Source organism: Puma concolor, chromosome C1, assembly GCF_028749965.1.
Source record: "Puma concolor isolate L17-30 chromosome C1, mPumCon1.1.hap2, whole genome shotgun sequence".
In the NCBI taxonomy this organism is placed as follows: Eukaryota; Metazoa; Chordata; class Mammalia; order Carnivora; family Felidae; genus Puma; species Puma concolor.
In genome coordinates, this window is record NC_141674.1 from 75,987,906 (window position 1) to 76,009,880 (window position 21,975).

The 21,975-nt window shown below is 39.5% G+C and overlaps 1 protein-coding gene across 1 annotated transcript; it reads right to left on the reverse strand.

The window, feature by feature from the left end:
• Positions 1 to 137: 137 nt before the first annotated feature.
• On the reverse strand, positions 138 to 19,903 carry LOC112872054 (guanylate-binding protein 6-like). The gene is made up of 11 exons (XM_025935201.2): positions 19,746 to 19,903; positions 11,402 to 11,618; positions 10,051 to 10,178; positions 8,340 to 8,449; positions 7,943 to 8,139; positions 5,843 to 6,088; positions 4,680 to 4,960; positions 3,764 to 3,976; positions 1,916 to 2,018; positions 1,400 to 1,593; positions 138 to 402 (listed from the first exon to the last, which is right to left on the reverse strand). Exons 2-11 carry the CDS (start codon positions 11,589 to 11,591, stop codon positions 175 to 177), a joined length of 1,890 nt encoding a protein of 629 aa, XP_025790986.1. The 5' UTR covers positions 11,592 to 11,618; positions 19,746 to 19,903; the 3' UTR covers positions 138 to 174.
• Positions 19,904 to 21,975: the final 2,072 nt, after the last annotated feature.

Genomic DNA, 21,975 nt, shown 5'->3' on the forward strand with positions numbered 1-21,975 from the left:
TATAGCTATATCAAAATGTACATGCATTTTTTCTATCTAATGCAGGCCAGTCATCACCATCCTCTCGCGTGTACTTTTTATATTTGAAACTTTGCTGAATAAAAGTGAAAAGCATACATACTAAAAATAGGCCAGAGTATATAGCCACATTCTTTAATTTCTTTAAAAGGAGAGCTAATTCTTTTTAAAAATTGAGCTCACTGTTCTCACAACAGTATCAAGAACTCTAACAGGAGAAGCAAATATTGAAATAATCTCACTGCCAAATCTGTCTAAGGCTTGTGTAAACCAGGAAGCTTCATTATTTTTAGTCATGTCAATCGTATGTTTCAACTGCCTTATCTCCTCATCCATCTCTTCAGATTTCTTTCTAAATCCTTCTTTGAGCAGATCTTCTTGGACCTAAATAAAAGGCGAGAAGAAAAACTTTTAAAATTATCATTTTTTTTAAGATTTGCACTTTGTATTTGAAAATTTGGTCAAACTACGTTTTACTCATAAAATTCTTCTTTCTTACTCAAGCATGAAAGGAGAATTTTGCAATGAGGAATATCTCCCTGGCTTGGACGTGAACATTGAGAGGAAGCATAGTTTCAAGCCTTTCTAAAATTCACACACCACTAAGGTTTTGCTAGGATGCTAAACCTGACACAAAGACAAATGTAACATTTTTCAGCCAAAAAAATGCCAATTGATAGGTAGCCTTGGTCTGATTGCACTAGTTCTCAGTCCCACTTGGGTTGGTATGGTCACCCAAATAGTAGAAATGATGAGAACTTACAAGATGTTCTAGAAATCTGTTATAAATATGTTATGATGGACAATAAGTGATCTCCTCTCTATGCCATTTGATAAATTGGGAAGACTATCCACACTTGGAGACAATAGAGTAATTTTAGAAGCTGTCACTTCCCTGAGTTTTTAAGTCTTTACATTTCTGATAGTTTTATGTCAGCATATATCTACCTCAGGGTCTTTGGGTAGCAGTAGGGTTTCTGATAATTGTCAGTGATCTTGGTAAAGCAGTTGCTACTCATATTAAATCATATGGTTGAATATATGTTTAATCAAGCCTCATGAGATCATTTTAAAACTCCCAAATGCTATTTGTAGAGCTTGGAGGGGCCATACTCATCCTGAACTGTCTAGAGTCTACATATAGAGTGGAATTCAAAGGCTTCTATAGAAAAGGAGGGGGAAGAGGAGGGGAGGAGATGGAAGAGGGGAAGGAGAGGGAGAGGGAGAAGAAGAAAAATTCAAAGGTTTCAGGATTTTAATAAGTCACAAGCAATTAATGGCAATGATGCTTCCTTCCATGAGCTCCCTGTAACCTTCACCCATCCTTTCCTGAGGTACCAGGAGGACCATCAAGCAGCACCAAGGCCATGGGCAGACGTACCTTCAGCTTATGCTCCAACATCATGTTCTGTTCTTTTATTATGTTTTCTGTCTCTCTCTTCATCTTCTCTTTCAGTTGAGCTATGTTCTCCTGGAGACTCCTCTGTTGTGCTTCAATCTGCTGTTCCTGCTCCAGTAGTTTCTGTCTTAGCACCTCCTGTTCCTTCTCAGCTGCTTCCTTGCTGGCCCTCTCCGCTGCCCCAGGAAAGTTCCAAGAGGGAAGAAAATTAGGTGAAGACTGATCTCTACCCTCTTGAACTCAGAGACAAAACAAAGTTGGAAGGGAAGACAGAAAATCTCTGCGTTCCTCGTGTCCATACCATTGGGAGCACATTTCAGAATATTAGGGTAAAGGCCCTATCTGGCTGACATACAAATACAACTCTCCTTGTTGTTTATAGATTTAGCAGAGTTGTTCCACAGAAGGAGAGGAAGCTCCTTGTTTCAGGAAGGCTTTGCACTCACACCTGACAGAGGGACCTACCCAAGCCATTGTGAGCCAAGCCCGGCCCCGTACCTGCTATGGCCTTCTCCCCATCGGTAAGGGCTTTATCTGCCTGCCAGATGGATTTCTCTATCGAAGCCTGTGATTGTAGAAAATTCTGGAGGACCTCATTTGCCTGAGGAACCAAGAAGGAGGCAAGAACTTAGATTTCCACTACAGAGATAAGTGCTGCAAAAACAAGTACGAATGTCCATGTCATTTTTGCTTCATGCTTAAAATTCTATGGTGGCTCCCTACAGTGTTCAAGCTCCATAGTGTGACCAGAGACTCTCCATATCTCCTGCTTCCTGTCTCCTTCCAGTGTCTACCCCCCGTGCTGCTCCCTTCTACCCACTCTAGGTTCCAGCCAGTCAGAACTATGTTCAGTTCTGTAAATCCATAATCTCTGCTGCTTTTATAGGTTTGCCTTCTCACTGGGAAATGTTGCCTCTAATTTGTACTGTTGATCTCCTCTGTTGTTTGCTGGCTTTAACTTTAGGCAAGTTATTTTAACCTGCCTGTGCCTCTCAGTTCAGATCTGTAGAATATTGACAATAAGTGTAGATGTTTCTTTAGGTTGTTTGAAGGATTAAGCTAAAGAGTCTAGGAAAACAGTTTTACATGATTGCTATAAGAAATAATAGTCTAGGAGCACAGGGTGGCCCAGTCAGTTAAGCATCTCACTTTGGCTCAAGTCATGATTTAATGGTTTGTGGGTTTGAGCCCAACATTGGGCTCTGTGCTGATGGTACAGCGCCTGCTTGGGATTCTCTCTGTCTCCTTCTCTCTCTCTGCCCCTTCCTTTTTCTCTGTCTGTCTCTCTCTCAAAATAAATAAATAAGCTTTAAAAAAAAGAAATGACAGTCTAATATATATTAGTTGCATTATTATTATCATTATTTTTAAATTATTATTGTTTGTTACCACAACCTATGTAGCCCATTTGCATTTATTTATTTATTTGTTTGTTTATTACTCTTTTTTTAACTTGAGTGTGGTTGACAGGCAATGTTACCTTAGTTCCCAGTGTAGAGCATAGTGATTTGACAGGTTTATCCTTATGCTGTGTTCACCAAAAGTGTAGCTACCTTCAGCCTTGTGCATCGTTGTTACAATATCTACAACATCATTGACTGTACTCCTTATACTGTGCCTTTCATCCTCATGACTGATTCACTCCATAACTGGAAGCCTGGAAAGCCTGGACCTCCCACTCCCCTTCACCCATTTTGCTTATCCCTTTATCCCCCTCCCATCTGGCAACCATCAGTTTGTTGTCTGTGTTTACAGGTGTGATTCTGCTTTTTGTTTGCTTATTCATTTGTGGGCTTTTTTTTTTAAGATTCCACTTATGAGCAAAATCATATGGTATTTGTCTTTCTCAGTCTGACTTATTTCACTTAGCATAATATCCTTTAGGTCCATCTATGTTGTCTCGAATGGCATGATCTCATACTTTTTATGGCTGTATAAGATTAAGTTGCATGTAGCCCATTTCCATAGGTTCATATGGGTTATAACTTTGTATGCAATTATCTGTGTATTTGACTTTCTCTCTTACTTTTGATCATACTTAAGTACAAAGACTCTGACTTTACCTTGTAAATTGTCAGCACTTAGCATATTCAATGTCATGTTGTTAAATGAAGAAATGAGTAATTTCTATCTCGTGTGGATTCCAGAAATCCATACTCATTTCTTGGGAATGGGCATTTCCACTCTCTTCAGGAGTATATAACACATAGTGGACCTTAAAAGCTAAATCTGTCATGATATCCCCATGCTGTCTTATCACCCACAACTGGTGCTGTCCTTTCAGATTTTCAGGAGGCCCCTGTGACTCTATTCTGTAGGCTCCCCCATGTTCCCCTTATTCCTCACCTTCACTCCTTTCCTGGGAACTTGTGAATAATTCCATTCAATACTTTCCTTTGCTTGCCTGTAGAGCTTGTACCCTCCAGGAACAGAAAAAGTTCCTATGGAAATATTTTCCATTAGGGCCTTTGAAAGCTGATCAAGCATAGACTGGCAGTATTTAACTGATGCTTCTTCATTCTGCTGCAAGAAATGTTGCTTCTTATCCTTTATGATTTCCTACAAGGGAAATGTAGAGAGATGTCACCAGAAGAAAGGAATGGAAAAGGTAAGATTCCAAAGAATCTGGTAGAAGGATTGATCTAACTGTGGTCCGTGAGAAAAGCATTCTGTTGGCGAAGGACATGGAATAAAACAGGAATCACAAGACTTGATTTACTGACAACCTTGAATACTCCCTGCAAGACTATGGGAAAGTTTCTTAACCTCCATGGTTCTTCTGAAATGTTGGAGTTGTGTTACCATAATTTCTATGGTTCCTTGCAGCTGTAGCATTCAGTGATTTTATCTTCAATGATATACCGATACAGCAAGGAGCAATGTAAGTTGAAAATGGCCTGGAATGAGGATCTGATAAGAGAAAGTTTGCTTCCTGACAAGGGGATTGTGTTCACAGAAAGCATCTATGCCCAGGAATGACTTTTGGGTCTTCTGGGCAGGCTTGGAATCCATAGAAGTATTCAGATCAGGAGGATATCTGTACTGATAATTGCTTCAGAAATCAGAGAGATTTCTAGATAAAGTACCTCAGGTTTCACAGAAAAAAAGAAAGAAGAAAATGTAGTCCTTTGAAACTCTCTCATGAGAGTCCAGATTTTTTTTATCCTTGAGTAAGAGATGAGCCATGGGGTCAGTAAAGGTATTTCTAGACTTCATCCTTCAAAGGGAAAGGACCCACAGAGTAAAAACTAAGACAAATTACCACAAGAGTCTTCTGGAACTCCTGATTTTCATCCTTGAAGGAATGCTCCATGAACACCCTAATGGCTTCCCTCTCACAGTCTGCATGCACATCCAGCAGCTCCTGGAGCGTGTCTGTGGGGAACCTCACTCGCTGGGCCATCTGCTCGCTGTAGTGGTCGGCTGCCTTCTGCACGGCCACTGAGTTCTCAAGCTGGGCTAGAGTTGTCACTGCATTCTCCAAACAAGGCACCGCCCCAGTATTGATGGTATCCACATAGGTCACCACCAGAGTTCTTAACCCTGAATGAGCCAGGATATTGAAGGGAAAAATATCAAATTATCACCCCACAGGATCCCAGATTCTGAGACTACATTTCTGAAGTCATGTACGTGCACACACATCCCCCAGCTTCCCCCACAGGAGCCCTGCCTCCTATCTTTACCTTTGTTTTCCTATTGACTCTTAATTTTTATGGTTTTCCAGGCCACACAGCCAAAACAATTTAAAAATCTACCTTCATCTAACATACTAAAAGGGTATCTGGAAAACATACTTTCCCATTAAAAATTAAAAACAAAAAAATTATATAGGTAGATAGATGAGGCAAGGTAAGTCAGATTATATTTATTCCTAATTCTGAAGCTTCCAATGGATTTTCACTGATTTGTGGGGATGCTCTAAGTAACAAATAACACTTATCAGATAGGACTTCCCTTGAGGAAAAAAAAAATCCATACAGTATATTCTGTTTGTTTTTTGTTTTTGTTTTGTTTTTAACTAGGCTTCATGACCGCATGGAGCCCAATGTGGGGCTTGAACTCACAACCCTGAGATCAAGACCTGAGCTGGGATCAAGAGTTAGACATTTAGTTGACTGAGCCACCCAGGTGCCCAATACATTCTGTTTTTATACCTAGTTATTGATTTTTTTTTTATCAGGGAAGGATTCTTTCAAATAAGTGGATGCCATAGATATCAGTGACAAAGTGTGCAATTTTGGAGAGGGGTTTGTAGAGCCCCAAAAGTGAGATAATGATAAGATATACGCATCTCTTCATAGAGTGTGAATGTGTGTATATCCAGAATTCCATAAAGAATCAAACAAAAATGCCGAAAAACACATTATATAATATATTCAACATATATTAAGCCCCATAGAAATGGTGGAAAAGGAGACTCACGATTCCCGGTGACCATGACTCCCTCTCTGAGAGTCTTAGTCCTTGCCTGGGTGAAGATGTAAGAACAAAAATTGTTTGCTTGTCTCTGGAATTTAGGATCCAGTTGATTCTCAGGTATATTCTCAATATTGGCTAGGAGTTTTGTGTCATTTGTTGGCCGGTCAAAGACAAAACATTTCCGTTTTGGAAAGAAATGCCTGATGCACTCTCTGGGTAGATTGGATGCTTGGATTCTGGGATTCTTGCCTGAGGGATAAGAACAACAGAGATTACTGTGGGAACAGTCTTGATGCAAGGGAGCTAAAGGGGTTTTTTTTGTTGTTTTTTTGGGTTGAGAGAGAGAGAGAGAGCACGTGCATGCAAGTGGGGGAGGGGAAGAGAGAGAGAGAATAATAAGCAAGCCCCAGTTCAGCATGGAGCCTGATGCAGGGCTCAATCCCACAACCCTGGGATCATGATCTGAGCTGAAATCAAGAGTTGGATGCTCAACCAACTGAGCCACCCAGGTGCCTCAAGGGAGCTGAAGGTTTTTATGACAGGGATTTCAATTATTTGCTTACAACAAAGAATTGTTTATGTCTTCTATGCTTACAACACCTTTAACATAGACATTCAATACTTCCTTGTACAGCAAACTCACACTAATGATATAACGCTGGAGAGAAATTTGGGGAGACATCTGATCCAGGTGAAAGAAGCCCATTGCTGGTAACTCCAGACCTGAAAATGGTAGTGCAGTTGTTTATTAGGTGTTTACTGAATGAATGGTTAAAAGAATGAAAGGTCAAGTGGAACTTTTTGGTCTAATGTAGAAATTGAGCTGTGGGACCAAGAGCCACATACAAGGGATAATAGAGCAATGTTAGGAACAAAAGTATTGGGCATATTAGGACACTCTGGTTATTTAAGGAAAACTCATTTGATGCTAAAAATAATTCGTACAATGTTAGCTTTTTTTTTTTTTTTTAAGCAAAAACCTCTGAAGAATACATGTAACTAAAATGTAATTTTAGGATGTCAACACTACTCTACAAACTTCTTGAGGTAAAGGACCACACTCGATTTAACAGCCTGGCTCTTCTGCCTAGGCAATCTCTCATTAAATGTTTTGGGAAAGTATAAGTAGAAAAATGAAAGGGGCGCCTGGGTGGCTCAGTCAGTTGGGGGATCCGACTTCGGCTCAGGTCATGATCTCGTGGTTTGTGAGTTCCAGCCCTACATCGGGCTCTGTGCTGACAGCTCAGAGCCTGGATCTTCCTTCGGATTCTGTGTCTCCCTCTCTCTGCCCCTCCCCCACTCATTCTCTGTCTCTGTCTCTCAAAAATGAATAAACATTTAAAAAAATTAAAAAGAAAAGAAAAACAAAAGCAAGAATGGATAAATCAGAATTGATATTTTTCTCAAGATTTAATGAGATATATACATCATTATAAATGTAACCTATTCAAGTAATTTATCATTTCAAAATTAGATCATGGATAAATATGTGGGAATTAAGAGAAAACTATGACATAGAAAGTAAGATGAATGTTCTGATAATTATCAGAAATATTGAAAAGGCATAGACTGATAAGACAAACTTCTTCAGGTTTATTTAGAACACATAGTCATTTTTATATGTGATATATTCATACAGACATTAGAAAATTATATCCTTCTTTGAGAAGATTAATATCTGTGTGAAGTATATTTTTTATGGAAATATGTTGTGTATATGGTGACACATTGATTTTCCTTGTAATTTCACACATAACAAGCATCTAGTCAGTTGTATTCTTCAACACAGAAAAACAGAAGCCAAAATAAGGTACATGTATCTGGTCTTTGGAAAGTTTAAGCACCCGTTGTAATCTGGTAGCTAAATTAGCAATTGATTAAAGAACAAATCAGTGTTGAATAATCTCACCCTAGCCTAGGCTCTGCTTTTCTTAAGTGAACTTAAACTCCAGTCCCTGGAGCTTTTCAACCCATCTTCAAGTCACCATTTCTATAGACTCCATTCTGGTCTTGAACACAAGTGCAACCCCAAAGATAATGGTCTGTGTTTAAGAGCTCCCACCCTCTGTTGGACTACCCACTACCCAGGCCATGCTCTGATACCTGGAATCAGCTTCAAGGCATTCTCCAGGTACTCATCTTCTGTGATAGGATCATCATTTAACTTCAGCTCCAGGGTGAAATCCCGCACAGTCCAGATGAAGTCTGGAAAGAAACTCACAAACTCTGTGGAATCTTCTGTTCCATCCTCTTTTGGAGAGGACTTTGTCCTGATTAGTTCTGTAAGCTCTGTCACATAACTAGGGCTCAGTTAAGGAAGAAGAAGTTCGTACCCCAAATTCCCACATTTCTCTAACAAAAAGTTATTATGAACACTTCCTTTTGTCCTGGGTCCCCTCGGGTCCACCAGAGGCAACGAAGTGGCAGGGAAGGAGAAACTAACTTGATCTTGTTCCCATAAACCTAATGAAACATGGTGCTTTGTTTCATTAAAGGATACTGCAGCTGCTCCAGGGCCTGGTGGTTGATGGTGCCCAAGCTGTTGTAGACAAAAGTGCTGCACAGAAGCACAGCCAGGGCAAAGATCCAGGAATCATTCTTAGGGTCACCCTGCAAAGCACATTCGAGCAAGAGTTTTAGGACTTTGCTCGTTAGAAATTCATTCAGACACTTATTTTGTCAGTCTCTCATTTATTATATCAGCTAACATACTTGTCATGCAAAGAAATAACTTTGAAAACAGACATAAATACAGATACCAACTTTGACAATTATAGAGACATTCCTTGTGATTGTGACTTTTTTCATATATACAAAGATTCTAATCTTCACAGAGCTTTCTTTTCCCTCAGTTGGAGAAAATAAAGGAACATATATAGAAAAACTAGCACATTACCTGGTATGCAATTAAGTATTCAATTCATTTATTCATTTTATATATAGCTATATAAAATACACCATAATTGCCATAACTGGGGATTCAAATTATATTCGGTTAAATTCAACAAATGTTTATCGGGAACTACTGAATGTTTCCCGTTGTTCTTGTATTTAAAAGCAAACTTGAAAATGGCAACTGTTACTTTCAAGATGACTATTTCAAAGTGGTGACAAACATCCATAACAATGAATGTAACAAAGATGACAATATAAAAAGTTTTAGTAACCTTACATCTTAGATGTATTAGAGCATTCTAGAATGCTCTTTGGGCAGTTCACAACAAGAAATGTAAACCTGACTCTTAACTCCAGACCTCAAATACACATTTCATCTGGCAGATACATCAGAAATATTTCCTGGGGCGCCTGGGTGGCTCAGTAGGTTCAGTGTCTGACTTGGGCTCAGGTCATGATCTCGCGGTTCATGAGTTCCAACACTAGGTCAGGTTCTGTGCTGACAGCTCAGAGCCTGGAGCCTGCTTCAGGTTCTGTGTCTCCCTCTCTCTGTGTTATCTCTCTCAAAAATAAATAAACATTAAAAAAAAGAAAGAAAGAAATATTTCATCTCTTGGGAGGGAACTGATGTTTCTTCCTCTTTCCTGCCAAGGCACCCTTATGCTTAATAGTCTGTGGTGCAAACTATGGTGTGCTGCCTGGATCACCTTATAACATTGAAGGACTTGTTCTCCCAGCTAGTGGGAGTGCTGATGGAAGACAGCTCCTAAATGCCACTCCTTTTAATTAGAAAGGCTTCTAGAACCCTCTTTTAGTGATTTATCAGCACCCTTGTCCTAACTCAAGATAACTCAAAAGAGCCATCGCAGCCACATAACTCCCATGGAACTGACAGAAGTTAGTAATTGCGTTGCTGTGCAACTTTTTCCTGTCTCCAACTTGCTTCTTTCTCAATCATATTTTATTAAATCTGACAGCATATTTGGGGTCTTCTCAACTGGACTGAAGATGTTTTCAGAGCAGGACCTTTACTGTGGTGACAAATATCTATAGTTCTAAGCCAAGAGGCTGCCATTCAGCTATTCAATAATTATTCCTTAAACGTAATCAAATAATTCACCCAGTGCCAAGAAATAAAATATTTTATCTAATATCTTATCTGGAAGTGAGATTCTAACAAACCAGCATGCCTCATTTACTATACTTGGATTTCTAGATTTTGCAAATAGATCACAGCAGTTAAATTATAAAATATCGTGAAGGGGTCAAGAGCAAATCCAGAATAAAAAGGATTTATGTGTGACACTCTGTCTTACCTTTTCCACATCACCCAGGCCCTCAGTATCCAGAAGGACCAGGGTGTGGTTTGGCTTGGAGGGGTGAGGCACACACCACATCCAGATGCCCTTGGTTTTAGACTGCACTGTAGAGCCCAGAGGGAAACCTGCAAGGGGAGGGCAGAAGGCAACATACAGTGACAGGAGACAATCTAAACAGCCAAAGGGTCACAAAGTCAGACTTTCTGTAATGTAAGTGCCCCAGCATATAAGATGGCTCTTTCTCGAGTTCCTCAAGAATGTCCTACTTTGTGTGGCATTCTGTTTCAAGGAGGAGGGGACGTTAACTATGAGAATGATGCCAGTCAAGTGCTCACGATGGAGACAGAGACATTCATGAATCAGCAGAGTGGAGATCACTGATAACCGTAACAGGAGCATTTTGAAAGAATGGTGAGATGCAAAGCCAGAGAGCAGTGGATTAAAGAGAAACATGGGAGAATAAAAAGTGGAAAAAGGAAATTGAGATCATATTTTTTGCCAAAGCGATTAAAAAAGAGGTAGGGGAGGAGGTTCGGTAGCTACAATGGGGTGTGAAATCTAGGAAAGATTTTTAAGATGATGGATGTTGCAGGATCATTGAGCACAACAGTCAAGAAAGAATTCTTGAGAAGTTTTATGGTGCATCTTAGTAAGTTCATTCACGTAGCATGGGGACAGGACCCAGGGACAGAAAGAGCCACAGTTTTGCGGTGTGAACTTGGTGGTTATATGCTCAGTGTTCACGAGGGAGGGGACACGCAGGGAGTATTAGGTCATAAATGTTTCTTTGAATTTCTACTCATAAAACTTTCACAAGATTTTCTGGGGCTTGTCATTCAGTTCAATATTAAGTATGGGTGAGACGAACAGGCAGTCATGAAACCCTTTAAGAATGTAGCAGCCAGTACATTTTGATACTTATTGAAACTAGGTAGGCTGTAGGTCAGACTGCTGAGCTAACCATGAACATTTTTCTGATTCCACCCCTCCTCAATAGATATTCAAACATGTTTATATGTTGATGGGAATATCCCATAAAAAAAAAGAAAATATGTTTCAAGAGAGAAAGGAGATACAATTATAAGAGCCCAGTATTTGGTCAGGTAAAAGAAGGTAGGATCCTGAGCATTACCAGGAGAGATTTTCCTTAACAGCAGTAAAACAGTATGATAACAGATTATTATAAGAGTAATTATAATAAGAGTAATTTAGTGGTGAGAATTAGAATTGGAAGTTTGGTTTATTGAGAGGAGTTTGGTTCTCCTTTCTTGTGACTGGGGAAGAAAAATAAGGATCTGAGATATAGCTAGAGTTAATCTATTTGCCCCAGACTCAATACAACACTCACCTCTGTTCTGTCCTGCAAGACGATTCATCAAGTAGGATTTGCCTGTACGATACAGTCCTACAATGGCCACCACCACTACTGGTTGAGAAATCTGTTCAAGAATCTGTATAGCTCTCTGGTTCACTGACAGCTGCATATTGTTGTTTTCCACCAGACAAATGGGGGCCATCATATTGGGTCCAGATGCCATGGCAACCTGCCAACCTGGAAAAGTCTCCTAGTAGAAATACGATTTCAGAGTCATTTTCTGACTTCGAGTTACCAAAAGCATCCATCAATATAGGAGTAGGTGAAACTTCTGTACTTTCTATGGGACAAAATGTAACCTACAATTAACATTAGTGATGAAACATAGGGTACACTCCAAAGTTTTGCTTCAATAGTAATAATAGAATTCAAGCCATTGTTACTATGCACTGAGGGCCTACAATATACCAACCCCTGTGACACATACCCAGCCTCATTGATACTTCCGAGAACCTACAAGTTAGCAATTATTGTGCCCACTTTGCAAAAAAGATAAATATGTCTCACAAAAGCTGAGTAAGTCATACAGCCAGGATCAAGCCTAGACAATTGAGCAAAATGGCAAGCTAGGAAGCTCTAAGTTCTTATTTCCCTAAGGAGATATCAAAAATAATCAAAATATTGGCTAGAATAACTTTATAGTATTTCTGTGAAAACAGTGAAAGACCTAAAGCAACCAAGCCAACACCCAATCAAGAAAATGGTAGGAAATTAAAAATTAATTTCATTAAATTTCATTAATTTCCTACATTAAAAATGGTAGGAAATTCTGTGGTGTTTTTGCTTGCCCTTGGCCCACACTGTCCCCGGTGTGGTATAGTCTTGGTCTGGAAGGGGTGGTAACCCAGTTCGCAATTTTCTCCCTTGACCCAGAGACAACAGAGCAGACTTTGTTCACAGTGTTCTAATCTGTCTGGGGGCTACCTCCTCAGGTCTCTGGTTCATCTCACATGGATCTCAGGCAGGGGCAGAGGATGGGGATGTAGTGGTATAAGTTGGATGTCAGATGGAAAGAAGCATTGGCATTGATTTCATGGGCATTGCTCACGAAAGCTGCAGAGAGATGGAACTGCAGTTGCCTGGGGCAAGAGATCACCCGTGAAGACATAAAACAGACCATCCTAGGCAATAGTTCAGTTCATATCTCCCTCCTTTAGACTGGATGGAACAGAACACACTGAGTTTATAATGTTCTAATCTGTTCCAAGCTGCCTGAAGGACTACTGGTCTTTGTTTCACCTAATTGGGATCTCTGGCAAGGAGAAGCAATGGGCATTGCTAGGGAAAGCTGCTGGAGATTCACCTGCGGACCCCTCTGGCAAGATATTATGAGTGTGTGATATTGCGATGTATAATAAGAAGTATATATTTGGTCTTTGTCCCTGCTCTTGACACACAGCTTCCAAAACACTTTTAATTTCCCAAGTGATGAAGTATCTTTTGTTATAATATTTGCTCTTTTGTCTTTGGTTCCTAAAATAGTCCCAGAGTAAAGAAGGTGAAAGAAGTTGTCTTTTGTCATACATAACAAGCACCTTTCAACCACACCCAAGGTTCCGTTAATGAGGTAGCTTTGGAGATACCCTGGAAAACCACAAAGGCTGGTTGCTCGGGTAACAAAGCATGTGACTAGAAAGTTAGAAATTTCAGCCTCATCTCCCAGGGGAGGGGAAAGGAGGCCTGAAGGTTGAGCTAATCACCGGAGCTGATGATTTAATCAATTGTGGCTATTTAGTGAAGACTCCATTAAAAAACCCTAGCTGAAGGGGTTTAAAGGGCTTCTAGGCTGGTGAACATGTGCAGGTGCTCAGAGAGTGGTGTTCCCAGAGAGAGCATGGATGTTTCACACCCTTGATACCTTGCCCTATGCAGCTTTTTTGTCTTGTTCTTCCTGGGTTGTATCCTTTTTCTTTTTCCTTCTTTCCTTCCTTTCTTCCTTCCGTCTTTTTTTTCTTTTCTTTTGTTTTTCCTTTCTTTCTTTCTCTCTCTCTCTCTCTCTCTCTCTCTCTCTCTCTCTCTCAACCAGTAAACTATTGAGTAAACTCTTTTTCCTGGGCTCTATAAGCTATTTTACCAAATCATTGAGCCTGGGGTAGGGATGGCAAACATAGCCAGTCAGAGCACACGTTACACCCTGGACTTGCGATTGTCATCTGAAGTAGGGCCAGTCTTGAGACCTTAACCTGTAGGGCATGCACTGACCTCAGACAGTTTGTATCACAGTTGCTTGGTGTGGAAAATTGCCCATACATGTGGTGACCAGAAGTGAAGTAGTGAGAATAGAGTGTTGAGAGGAGAAGTAGAATTGTTTCCTTTTCAGGGTGGAGACAAACAATAGACCATAAAAGGCCCCAAGGGGAGATTCTGAGGGAAATTGAGACATTTAAAAGCAGCATGTATCTGAGAAAATTGAAAAAAGCCACACTAACGCTCAGGGAAGATGCACGCTCAGAAAAGACCTAAAAAGACTTTAAGATTTCTCCCTAGGTTATTCCTAAGGTTCAAGACCAAGACCCCGCTAATTAGCAAAAGATTTCCTTGGCACAAAACCAATATGCAAAAAATGGAGAAGGTAGCTTCTTCTATAAATGACCAGTTTTCAACAGCAACAACAAAAATCACAAGGCATATAGAGAAACAGGAATATATGGCCCATTCAAAGAAAGTGATTTATTTATTTATTTTTTTTTAATTTTTTTTTTCAACGTTTATTTATTTTTTGGGACAGAGAGAGACAGAGCATGAATGGGGGAGGGGCAGAGAGAGAGGGAGACACAGAATCGGAAACAGGCTCCAGGCTCTGAGCCATCAGCCCAGAGCCTGACGCGGGGCTCGAACTCATGGACCGTGAGATCATGACCTGGCTGAAGTCGGACGCTTAACCGACTGCGCCACCCAGGCGCCCCAAAGAAAGTGATTTAAATAAATGTGGCAGAAAACATCCCTGAAGAAACACAAGCATTGCATGTGTTCTAGGCAAAGACTAAAGTAATTTTCTTAAATCTGCTCAAAAGGCTAAAGGAAACCACAAAGAACTAAGGTAAATCAGGAAAATGAGATGTAAACAAAATTGGTCCAGTCACAGTGGCATAAAGATAGACACACAGACCAATAGAATAGAACAAAGAGACCAGAAGTAAACTCTCCCATATATGGTCAAATGATTTTTGACAAGCATGCTGAGATCATCCAGTGGGGAAAGCGCAGTCTTTTCAACAAATCGTGCTGGGTAAATGTGATATTCACACACAAAAGAATGAAGTTGGATCATTTCTTTAACACCAAATATAAAATTTAACTCAAAATATATCAAAGACTTAAACATAAGAGCTAAGACTATAAAAACTCTTAGAAGAAAACACAGGAGAAAACCTTCATGACACTGGATTTGACAATGATTTTTTGGATATGACACCAAAGGCATGATCAAAATATGAAAACATGGTAAATAGGACTTTATCAAAATTAATAACTTTTGTGCATCAAAGGACACCATCAACAGAGTAACAAGGCAACCACAGAGTAAGAGAGAATAACCGCATGTCACATATCTGGTAAGGGATTAATATCCAGAATCTGTAGGAACTCTTACAACTCAATAATAACAACAAAAATAATGCAGTTCAAAAATGGGCAAAGGACTCAGACATTTCTGCAGAGAAGATATACAAATAGCCAATAGATACATGAAAAGATCTCAACATCACTAATCATGGGAATGCAAATCATACCACAATAAAGGGCAATTTCACACCCATTAACGTGGCTGTTATTTAACAAAACAAGAACAAAAACAAACAACCAAAAACCCATCAAACAACAAGTGCTGGCCAGGATACAGAGAAATCGGAACACTTGTGCATTCCTGGTAGGAATGTAAAATGGTTACAACCACTGTGGAAAACCCTTTGGTGGTTCCCCTAAAAGTTGAACATAGAATTACCATCTGAACTGGCAATTCCACTTCAGAGTGTATGGACAAAAGTATTAAAAGCAGGGACTTAAGTAGATATTTATACACCAATGTTCATAGCAGCAGTATTCACAATAACCAAAAGGTGAAAATGTCCATCAAGGGATGGATGGATGAACAAAATGTGGCATATACATACAATGGAATATTTTTCAGCTGTAAAAAGAATGAAATTCTGATACATGTAGCAACACTGATGAACCTTGAAGACGTTATTCTAGGTGAAATAAGCCAGACACAAAGGACAAGTACTATATGATCCCACTAATAAGAGGTACCTAAAATAGTCAAATGCATAAAGACAGAAAGTAGAATAGTGTTTACCATGAGCCTAAGGGAGAGGGTATGGGGAGTTACTGCTTAAAGGGTACTGAGTTTCCATTTGAGGTGATAAAAATATCTGAAAATGGGTAGTGGTAATAGTTGCACAACAATGAGAATGTATTTATTGTCACTGAACAATACTCTTAAAATGGTAAAATTGGGAAATTTTATGTTAAATATGTTTGTATCACAATTTTAAAGTTTTTAAAAAGCCACACTGGACAGTCTATTTTTCTGTCCATGCTACTGCAGCCACTTACTGGACAGAATATTCTTCCTCAAAGACATTGATTATCCTGTAAAGTCCTTTATCTATAACCTATGGTAGCTTTCTCATCATCATCACATAACAAAATGTGCTCTCCAATGCTTTCGTGTGACCCATGTGCTCATGTTTTGTCTACAGATTGACAAGTGTTGGGAGTGGAATGAGGTCAGTCTAGAGAGTGTAGCCTCCCTTTCAAAAAGGGAAGGCAGGAGAATGTCCTGAATCTTAAGAGATACAGGCCGAAGTCCTTAGCTGAGAGGGTCAGGTTTTCTGCAAATTACTCCTATGAATAAGCATAAAAATAAAAATGTAAATGTAATTTTATATTATATAGGGAGACATATATGTATATGAGAGATGAAGCAAATCTAGCAAAATGTCACCAGTGGATAAATCTAGGTGAAAGATATATGGGATACTCTTGTAATTGTTTTTCAAGGTAGTTTAATATAAAAAATTAAATATTAAAAGTACAATTTAATCTCCTGGCATATTTTTGATTGCATTATAGTCAAATTTTTTTAATGATATTGTAGAATTGTATAAAATGTCTGGACATAAGAGGCTCCATTTTGAAGCTCCATTTTCTTTTCCATATAATGAACTCTCTAATTGGGCCAGAGTGGCAATAATTTTCAAGCAATTGCTCATAAAATTTCAATAGAGCAACTGGCATTTAGATCATATGAGGATAGTAAAGTTAATACATACCAGGGACAGTTTCATGTGATAGCACCAATAACCTTATGAACAAGATAGTAATCAGAAGCAGCTTAACCAGTCAGCACCAAATTAGGGTTTTTTTTTTCCCCTCTTCTCTTCTTTATCTAAATCGTATAATTACCCCTTCCTTCTTTCCTGTAAAAACCCCTTGCTTTTCCCGCATGAGCAGGACACCTTTCTGGTCAGTTTAGAATCTGTGCTCCCCAAAAATGAACTATTGGGACCTCATCAAGATAAAAAGCTTCTGTGCTACAAAGGAAACAATCAACAAAACTAAAAGGCAACCAACGGAAGGGGAGAAGATAGTTGCAAATGACATGTTGGATAAAGGGTTAGTATCCAAAATCTATAAAGAACTTACCAAACTCAACACTGGAAAAACAAATAATCCAGTGAAGAAATGGGCAGAAGACATGGACAGACACTTTTCCAAAGACATCCAGATGGCTAACAGACACATGAAAACATGCTCAACATCACTCATCATCAGAGAAATACAAATCAAAAGCACATTGAGATACCACCTCACACCTGTCAGAATGGCTAAAATTAACAACTCAGGAAACAACAGATGCTGGTGAGGATGTGGAGAAATGGGAACCCTCTTGCACTGTTGTTGGGAATGCAAACTGGTACAGCTGCTCTGGAAAACAGTGCGGAGGTTCCTCAAAAAATTAAAAATAGAACTACCCTACGACCCAGCAATAGCACTACTAGGAATTTATCCAAAGGATATAGGAGTATTGATTCATAGGGGCACATGTACCCCAATGTTTATAGCAGTGCTTTCAACAATAGCCGAATCATGGAAAGAGTCTAAATGTCCATCAACTGATGAATGGATAAAGAAGATGTGGTTTATATATATAATGAAATACTACTTGGCAATGAGAAAGAATGAAATCCTGCCATTTGCAGCAACATGGATGGAACTGGAGGGTATTATGCTAAGTGAAATAAGTCAGTCAGAGAAAGACAGATATCATATATTTTCACTCATATGTGGAACTTGAGAAACTTAACAGAAGACCATGGGGGAGGGGAACGGGAAAAATAGTTACAAACAGAGAGGGAAGCAAACCGTAAGAAACTCTTAAATACAGAGAACAAACTGAGGACTGATGGGGGAGGGGGTGGGTAGGGCAGGAGAGAGGGGGAAATGGGTGATACGTATTAAGGAGGACACCTGTTGGGGTGAGCACTGGGTGTTGTATGTAAGCAATGAATCACGGGAATCTACTTCCAAAACCAAGAGCATAATCTACTCCCAAAACCAAGTACACACTCAATGTTAGCTAACTTGACAATATATTAAAAAAAAAAGAAAAGAAACTGTGCTCCCCAAATTGCAATTCTGAGACCGCAAATAAAGGCCTTTGTTCTTTTTCAATTTTACTTCCTTTTCTCAGTTGATAATATCTAGATATTTTTCATAGTCAGAATGTGTAAGCATGCTATGATGAATATTCAAATGTCTCAAATATTCAGTTTTATATTAATATGTCACATATTCAAAATGCATCTAACACCAACTCTGTCATATACTACTTATGGGCGCTTAAACAAGGAGCCTCACCTAGCTATACCTAAGTTTTTAAACACAATTATAGGGGTAATGGGAATACAATTATAGGTCCAACCTAGAGGATATTTTGATAATTAAACTAGATGCCATAAGCTTTTATCTTAGCATAGCATGCAGCACAAAATAGGACTTCAGTGTACGTTTGCTGAATAAATGGAGATTATAACAGTTGCATTGAGCAATTTGGTCCATTGGGCTATGCATTTCGACATGCTCTGTAAACTATAGATTACTAAGAAACAAGGCCACCATATAAATTTTTTGTCGGATCAAAACAGTAAGCAAGTTCAAACAGGCTGCCCTGTACCACTTCCTTTTGTCTGCTTCTTCAGTGTGGGGAGCAGAGAATGTGGAAGTAAAATGCCCGCCTCAAATAGCTCCATTCTGACGACTGAAACTTACAGTCCCCTCTTTCGAGTGAAGATTAGAGGAAGCTGAGGAAGATGTGATGGGAACTATTGAACAACGTTATGAAAACAGGTGTGTGGGTTCTTAGCTGTGAATGAGCCACAGAACTTGTAATTTCAAATGAACAGCCATTGGATCCTGTTCAGGACTGGTTTTCAAAATTCGATGTACATGAAGAATCATCTGAAGAAATTGTTAAACCCAGATTCTAGGGGAACCTGAGTGGCTCAATTGGTTAAGCATCGGACTCTTGATTTCGGCTCAGGTCATGATCTCACAATTCATGGATTGGAGCCCCAAATCAGGCTCTGCACTGACAGCACGGAGCCTGCTTGAGATTCTCAGTCTCCCTTTCTCTCTACCCTTCTCCCCCCACCCCACCTGCCCCTCACAATAAAGCATTAAAAAAATACCATTACACCCAGATTCTACACATTTACCAGACGGTACAGGTGACTTTGATGTTCCTGTGAAAAATAAGCCAACAAACATCAGAGGGCAACAGAGACAGAGAGACTTGACAAGATAGTTATTTTTAACTAATAAAGACCAGTGATGTGGGAACTGAATTTATTTCTACATGGAGACTAAACAGAACTCTCAATCTCAAGCTTTCTTGCGTATGACTAATAGAAAGATTAGAGAGAAACTATCTCTTTTAGATTATCATTGCCTAGAAGCTCCTTGATGGGCACTGTCTTGTCCTATGGATTCTAATGCCTGTTACAGAGCCTGATAAAAGTAAACTAGGGAGGCTCCCATGGGGGCTTGGCCCACTCTACTTGCAGCTGCCCTGGCTGACATTGTTCTGGAAGCAGCACATCCAGGGAGACACGGTGTGCCTGGCTGTCACTTTGCAGCTGCTACTGTTTCAAACGGAGAAGCTAAGCTACCCCAACACTAAAGCCAGCCACAGACCCCTATGGGCCAGACAAAAGGCAACCTGCCCTTCCTGCTATTCCTCCCTTGTCACTTTGAACCAGAAATCAGGTCCTGAGTTCAAGACAACGTTGCATGTGAAAGAAGATGTGCATACCTGCTCTTCAGCACTACGGTCCAAGAAGAGTTCTCAGCTGCTCGTTGCTTGCTCACTTGATCCTTCACCTTTCTGTCCCTCCTTTATAAAAGCTTGAAAAAACTGAGGAAGTTAGACATTGCTACTCTTTCAATCATGTGTTAAAACTGAAATTGAAAGTAAAAGCGATTCAGGCACCGTGAATCAGTAGCCTCGGGCGTGAATATGGTTGTTTGGTGCATGATGAGATGGGGTTAGGGAAACCCCACAGTTACTCAACAGTCAGGCTTTTTAGTAAACACACTCCATCAACTTCCTTTTGTCTTCCCCATGTTGGAGTGTTTTCCTGGCCTCTGTTCTCCATATGTCTCTCTCGTTTGGCTTAAGTTTCCTTAGCACACAGGAAAAACAGAAAATTCATGACACAAATGTCAGCAAAGCTGTATAAAACAAGAATATTTCAACTGTTTTTCTCTTAGTGGGAATTCCTGGGTTCTTTTGTTAGTGGAGAGCTTTTAACATTTTAAATATGTTCCCCAAGATATAGTGTCCATGCAAAATGAACAAACCTTTTAGAATTTCTTTTCTTTTCTTGACTAATATATTTTTAATTTTACTTTTTTTTTTAAATTTTAGTGCCAGTGTAGTAAACATACAGTGTTATGTTAGTTTTGATGTAGTGATTCGTCAGTTCCATATGTTATTCAGTGGTCGTCCCAATAAGTGTATTCTTTATCCCCATCACCTATTTTACACAATCCCCACCCACCTCCCCTCTGGTAACCGTCAGTTCGGTCTCTATAGTTAAGAGTCTGTTTTTTGGTTTGTCTCTTTTTTTCTTTTTTTGTTCCTTTTCTTTCTTAAATTCCACATATGAGTGAAATCATGTGGTATTTGTTATTTTCTGGCTTATTTCACTTGGCATTATAACCTCTAGATGCGTACATGTTGTTGAAAATGGCAAGGTTTCATTTTTAATGGCCAAATAATATTCCATTATATATATATATCACATCTTCTTTATCCATTCATCTATCCATGGACACTTGGGATGCTTCCATAGTATGGCTACTGCAAATAATACTGCAATAAACATAGGGGTGCGTATATCCTTTTGAATTAGTATTCTCATATTCTTTGGGTAAATGCCCACTAGAGTAATTATTGGATCATATGGTAATTCTAGTTTTAACCTTTAAAAAAATTTTTTTTTAAGTTTTTGTAGTGTTTATTTTTGAGAGAGAGACAGAGTGCAAACGGGGAAGGGGCAGAGAGAGAGAGGGAGACACAGAATCTGAAGCAGGCTCCAGGCTCTGAGCTGTCAGCACAGAGCTGGACACAGAGCTCGAACTCACAAACCATGAGATCATGACCTGAGCTGAAGTTGGACACTCAAACAAGTGAACCACCCAGGCAACCCTTTTTCAAAATTTTTTTAATGTTTATTTTTGAGAGAGAAGACAGAGCATGAGTAGGGGAGGAGCAGAGAGAGAGGGAGACACAGAATCCAAAGCAGGCTCCAGACTCCAAGCTGTCAGCGCAGAGCCCGAGGTGGGGTTCAAACTCACAAACTGTGAGATCATGACCTGAGGCAAAGTTGGACATTTAACCAACTGAGCCACCCAGGCACCCCTCTAGTTTTAACTTTTTAAGGAATGTCCATACTTTTTTCCAGAGTGGACGCACCAGTTTGCATTCCCACCTGCAGTGCACGAGGGTTCCTTTTTCTCCATGTCCTTGCTGATAGTTGCTTCTTGTTTTTTTTTTGTTTTTTTGTTTTGTTTTGGTTTTGTTTTAGCTATTCTGACAGGTGTGAGGTGATAACTCATGTGGTTTGATTTGCATTTCCCTGATGATGAGTGATGTTGAGCACCTTTCCATGTGTCTATTGGCCATCTGTATATCTTCTTTAGAGAAATGTCTGGCCATGTCATCTGCCTATTTTTTAATTGGATTATGTTTTTGGGGTGTTGAGTTGTATAAGTTCTTTATATATTTTGGATACTCTTTAGAGGATATATCATTTGCAAATATTTTCTCCCATTCAGTAGTTGTCTTTTAGTTATGTTTTTTGTTTCTTTTGTTGTGCAGAAGCTTTTTATTTTGATATACTCCCAATACTGTCTTTTTGCTTTTGTTTCCCTTGCATTAGGAGAGACATATAGAAACTGATACAGCCAATGTCAGAGATATTACTGACTGTGCTCTCTTCTAGGATGTTTATGCTTTCAGGTCTCACATTTAGGTCCTT

Coding starts and splice junctions, on each gene's coding strand:
- LOC112872054 (XM_025935201.2), bottom strand. CDS start 11,591: ATGGCATCTGGACCCAATATGATGGCCCCCATTTGTCTGGTGGAAAAC. Junction 8,450..10,050: donor GCCTGGGTGATGTGGAAAAG/GTAAGACAGAGT, acceptor TGTGCTTTGCAG/GGTGACCCTAAGAATGATTC. Junction 3,977..4,679: donor AGTTCCAGAAGACTCTTGTG/GTAATTTGTCTT, acceptor TTTCCCTTGTAG/GAAATCATAAAGGATAAGAA.